The 5,577-nt window shown below is 51.2% G+C and overlaps 1 protein-coding gene across 2 annotated transcripts; it reads right to left on the bottom strand.

Annotated features, from left to right (window-relative positions):
• Window positions 1–1,756: 1,756 nt before the first annotated feature.
• On the bottom strand, window positions 1,757–4,715 carry LOC121309891 (gonadotropin-releasing hormone II receptor-like). Of its 2 annotated transcripts, none has more exons than XM_041243062.1 (4): window positions 4,409–4,715; window positions 3,703–3,916; window positions 3,064–3,599; window positions 1,757–2,968 (listed from the first exon to the last, which is right to left on the bottom strand). In XM_041243062.1, the coding sequence occupies exons 1-3, from the start codon at window positions 4,643–4,645 to the stop codon at window positions 3,163–3,165; spliced, it is 888 nt and encodes a 295-aa protein (XP_041098996.1). In that variant the 5' UTR covers window positions 4,646–4,715; the 3' UTR covers window positions 1,757–2,968; window positions 3,064–3,162. The 2 variants fall into 2 exon arrangements, with proteins under 2 accessions (XP_041098996.1, XP_041098997.1); XM_041243063.1 differs by having other exon boundaries at window positions 3,427–3,599.
• Window positions 4,716–5,577: the final 862 nt, after the last annotated feature.

The raw sequence follows: 5,577 nt of genomic DNA, 5'->3' as shown, positions 1-5,577 counted from the left end.
TTCTTCTTCTTCTTCTTCTTCTTCTTCTTCTTCTTCTTCTTCTTCTTCTTCTTCTGGCGTTGCTGGTTAAACTCAAAGAGCGCGACGTGGAAGCAATAACGTGAAACTAAAACCGTCCACTAACAAACTCACCAGGGTACAACACAGGACAAGCGCCCCCGACAAAAGCAAGCAGATTTCCACAGCGAGTTTATAAGCGCTGCTAGCGGGGGTGGGGTGGAATTATAACTCCGCTGGGTAGTCGGGTCGTCATACGATCTATTAAACGCAATATGGATGCAGAAAAAAAAAAATGTACACGGTTACTTTACCACAAGATACCGCAGTAGGCAGCGTATATAATTCATACACGCGGCACTGTGGTTTATTTAACAATCGAGTCTATTGTCTTTCTTATAAACTCACGTAACTAATAATTTTGTAAACTTGTATTTATTTATTTGTTGGTTTGTTTGCTGCGGCTTTTTCATTCATTATTTCTTTACTGTATTTAAATGCCAAGTTGTCAATATCCAAACTGTTGTTTTGCGGTTAGCTTCGTTCTAGTTGCCTGTATTGCGCTGTGTCGAGCCTCGCCACGGTATCTCTCTACATTTTAAAAAAGGGACTTCACAAGGTTCCAGCTCCGTCACTATCTTCCTGATATATACATTAATGTCATTAATATATTTATTTCGTTCTCTGCAGTATCCGTTCTGTGATCCGCAGTCTCGCTGGTCAGCGCTCTGATTCGCTTTCCCTCGCTCCACAAGATTCTCCCAAACCGCATGTCTCTGCTTCTCGTTTCATTTCGACTTTTTTTTTTTTTCTGGGAGGGAAGACTGTTATAATCCGCCCAAAACCAAAAGAATTTAGCAAGAGAGAGATAGAGAGAGAGAGTGTATTGCTTTGGGATCCCCCCTGGTAAAAGCACAGCACAGTGTAGTGAAGCACAGAGAAGATAATGAACCAGCCCCCTTCTCAAAGTGTACTGCTTTGGGATCCCCCTGTGGTAAAAGCACAGCACAGTGTAGTGAAGCACAGAGAAGATAATGAACCAGCCCCCTTCTCAAAGTGCACTGCTTTGGGACCCCCCCCCCCCCCACCAGTTCTAACCAGCACCATTTTGGTCGTACTGATGCACAGAGCAAGACTGACGAACCTGCGGGGGGGGGGACCATTTCATTCGTGCCCATCACTTCGAAACTCTTTATAGGGGGGGGGGGACCATGTTCATCGTCGTGTCACATCACTCGTGTCTCTTCTCGTCTTTGTGTCAGGGGGACTCGAGTTTCACGTGGCTGAACCAGCCCCCTTCTCAAAGTGCACTGCTTTGGGATCCCCCTGGTAAAAGCACAGCACAGTGTAGTGAAGCACAGAGAAGATAATGAACCAGCCCCCTTCTCAAAGTGTACTGCTTTGGGATCCCCCCCTGGTAAAAGCACAGCACAGTGTAGTGAAGCACAGAGAAGATAATGAACCAGCCCCCTTCTCAAAGTGTACTGCTTTGGGAGATAATGAACCAGCCCCCTTCTCAAAGTGTACTGCTTTATCCCAAATACACATTATAACCACCGGTAAGAGAGCAGCACTGCAGGCAAATTTAAACGATAAATGACGAGAATGCAGTGAGGGAAGAGAATCTGGAATAATTGAGAATTCCAGGAATTGCAGAAAGGATTGAAAAATCACTCGAGAAGCATAAAAAAAGCACACAACGAATTTATTATTGCATTATATTCGCTTTCTTAAACGTAACACACAGGTCCCAGAGAAACAGCATCGCTGCTTCAACACACACACACACATATATACTATAAATAAATGCATTAAATAATTGTCATCAAACCCGTTTAATATCAAGGGAAAGCGACTCTTGCATTAAGCGTTTTTCTACAGAACAGTTTTTTTACGATCCAGCGCACCGCGCGTTGTGCGCAGAAGAGAGCCGATCTGCACTACTCTGTTCCTCTGGTCCTGGTATTATCCCACCTGCTTGCAGAGGCGACTGTTCAACGAGAGGGACAAGCGGAGGGGGAAGTTATTTTTTCAATAACAACAAAAAAAAAACACCCCCATGTCGTTTTAACCATACGGTTCATCTGTCAGGCTGTGGGATAAAGGGATGCCGGTGTAGTGTTATTATCGGATACGCGGTAAAGCAAGAGAGAAGGGAAGCGTCCGTTCAAATCTGCTACGTTATGCGTTTTTTTCCCCCCCTTTCTTATATATAATTAGTGGTGTTGCAATAATAATAATAATAATTATTATTATTATTATTATTATTATTATTATTATTATTATTATTATTATTAATGGTAAATATACCTGTGTTTAAGAATCGGTCTCTCAGCGCTATCTGGCACGAATCAACTCCTGGTCAAAAATAATCTGTGAGAAATGTCTCTGTGTTTAACCCTGGCTGAAGGATATTGAACCTTTTAAGGCTTTAATATTACAGATCGGGGAGCAATACGAGTCCCGGCTTGAATTCTATGTGGATGCTTTGACACTTTCTCACCAGCAGGTGGCAGCGTTACACAAGGGAAAAACTTTTCATGTTTTTTTTTTTGATTTTTAGGTTTAGATTTTGTTTGACAGTTTTGATGATGAAGCGTTTTCGTCCTGTTTGAAAGCTTGGTCTCTCTTGTTTGCCGTTGATATTTTATCACGTTATTTCTTGTCGTCTGCTCTTACCCTTAGGGCGACACTGCTGTGCAATGGGAGTCTTATTCCCGTCCTTGGAGCATGGGAAAACTAAAAATACAGCGGTAAACTTTTCTAAGGGTATTGATTTCATTCTCGTAAATGTTCCCTGTTTCCCTGTGCATTGTGCAGAATTCCAGCAGGGGGCACTGATCCGGTCCAGCGCGGCTCACCCAGGTTCACCTCGCTGCAGTTCGAGTGCCTCTCCTCTCCCACAATGCACTTGTAGACGTCTCCCTTTCTGTTATTGGCCGGCCCGTCCCATGGGGCACCAACCAGCATCCTGCATCACAAACAAACACAGCTGATTGGCTAGGACTGAGATTGCATCACAATGGGAGTTTTATTCCTGCCCCTGCAGCCCCAAGCCACGCCCACCTTGGAGATCAGACCAGCACTGGGACAGTGGACCAGGCTGCCCAAGGGGTTCCCATCTTAGCTGCAGCACTGCCAGCTAAGCCTGCATTTCAAACAGCTTCACACCAGGCTCTCCTCCACCCTCCCTTTGCACAGGCTGCTGCAGGGGGAGCTGGGGGTCTCTGGCCGGTCCCTGGCCCCTCTCTGTCGGTGGAGGGGGGAGGATCGAAAGGAGCCAGTCCCCAGCGAGGGGGTGTCGGGCTCAGGTCTGGCTTGGCGGACCTCCCTGTGGAGGTGGAGGGTGAAGAGCCCGTAGAACAGAGGGTTCAGAGAGGAGTTGAGGAGTCCGAACAGGAAGAGGATGTGCGACAGCGAGGGCGGTACCTGCTCACGGGTCAGCATCTCTGGGCAGAACCAGTACCACAGCCCCTGCAGGTAGTAAGGGGTCCAGCACAGGATGAAGGAGAGCACCAGCACCAGGGACAGCTTCAAGGTGCGCAGGCGGGCTCTGGGGATGTTGTCACTGGTTTGCCGCAGCTGAACTTCCCTTGAGGAGACTGGAGAGGGGAGGGGAGAGACAGGGAGGAGGGGGAGAGACAGTTAATATCTCGAAGTGCTCAAAGAGGGGGGGGGGGTTTCTGTGCTGAAATAACTGCTCACCGCTGCCCCCCCTCCTCCTCATCTTCCTCCCGGAGATCTCGTGCAGGATGCGTGAGTAGCACAGCACCATGGTGAACAGTGGCAGCAGGAAGAGGCAGGCGAAGGTGAGCATGTTGTACAGCGTCTCCTGCCAGTGCTGTCGGAAACTCCCCAGCGTGGAGCACTGCACGAAGGGGACGGGCCGGGAGCGACTCACCGTGTGGAACAGGAAGAGCTGTAAGCACAGAGAGAGAGAGAGAGAGAGAGAGAGAGAGAGAGAGAGAGAGAGAGAGAGGTGATCAGAGAGTCAGAGAGGCAATCAGAGACAGAGAGAGACAATCAGAGAGGTGATCAGAGATACAAAGAGGCGATCAGAGAGACAGAGAGGCAATCAGAGACACAGAGAGACAATCAGAGACACAGAGAGGCAGTCAGAGACACAGAGAGACAATCAGAGAGAAAGACCCACAGAGAAATAAAAGACACACGCACACACGCAGTCACATAGAGAAACTTGGTTATGCAGTACAAAAGAGGAGAGGCTGTGCAGTTTGTGTGAAGTACTGCTCTTTGAACCAATACGTCATGTTTGTTCTGCTCCCCCTGGGGAGGGGGGGAGGAGTGGGGGAGGGGGGTGAGGAACCCGATTCTGGGACACCCCCCCCCCGATCTGGGGGGACATGGGGTACACCGGACTCCCCTAGTGGACTAGGGGGTGGGGGGGTACCTGTGGCAGTGCCAGGGTGACGCTCAGAGCCCAGGCCCCGCTCAGCAGAAGCTTGTTCCTCTTCTTGGCGTCTCCAATGGCCAGCGGGTTCAAGATGGCGGCCTGACGGTCGACTGAGATCACCACGGTAACAAAGGCAGAGGAGTACATGGCAACGAGCTTGAGAAACATGAGGAGGCGACAGGAGAGATCGCCCGCGTACCACTGCACCTGGGAAGAGGGGCGGAGATCAATCATTCAGCAGCTTTCACTCCACTCTGTGAAGCTAGGGTAGGATGTTTGGACAGAGCTGTACGTTCTCTCCCCCCGTCTCCCCTCTCCTACTCTCTCCCTCCCTTCTCCTCTCCTCCACTCTCCTCTCCCACACCCTCTCCTAGCCTGCTCTCTCCTCCCTCCTCTCCCCTGTCTCTCCTCCCTCCTGTCTCTCCCCCCTCTCCTTCTCTCTCCCCAACCCTATACTCTCCCCCACCCTCTCCTCCTCTCTTCTCCACCCTCTCCCCTTACCCCACCCTCTCCTCTCCCTCTCGTTCTCCAAGAGAGGGGGAATGGGGTGGGAGAGGAGGGAGACCAAGAGGGAGAGGGGAGAGAGGAGGGGAGGGGAGAAGGGGAGGTGGGACCGTCGGAGAGGGGGGGAAGGGGAGGGAGAGGGGGGGGTGTCCCCCTACAAGTGGGCATCCGGGGACAGTGATGTCTGCCGCAGCTCCCCGTAGTGCTACTGTGTCACTCGAGCAGGTCGGCGATGGCCAGGTTCATGATGAGCAGCTTGATGTTGGAGCGCCTGCGCCCCCTGCGGGACAGAGTCCAGAGCACAGCCGCGTTGGAGCAGGCGGAGACGAGGAAGAGGAGCAATGTCACGGACACTCGCACCTTGGCAGCCGTGGAGAAGCTGGGCATGGCAAAGGACCCCTCCCCCTCCTCTTCCTGGCCCCTCCCTGGACCCCCGCATCCACTGCTTGCGTTAGCCCCCTGGGAGCCACACCTCCAGGAGTCCATCGGGGGCCACAGTGAAGTAGGAGTGGGGGTGAGGGTCATGCTGGGCGGAGCTGGGGCGTTACGAATCCTCAGAGCTGTAGGTCACGTCCACCGGAGCGGGGTCTCCAGTTGACGAGGGCGGAAAAGCTGGAGGAATCTTTCCTGTCCAGATCGAGGCTCATCTGCAGTAACTCCAG

Source organism: Polyodon spathula, unplaced genomic scaffold (assembly GCF_017654505.1).
Source record: "Polyodon spathula isolate WHYD16114869_AA unplaced genomic scaffold, ASM1765450v1 scaffolds_1566, whole genome shotgun sequence".
NCBI lineage: Eukaryota > Metazoa > Chordata > Actinopteri > Acipenseriformes > Polyodontidae > Polyodon > Polyodon spathula.
Note: the sequence above shows the minus strand (reverse complement) of the source record. Positions and strands in the feature narration are given on the sequence as shown.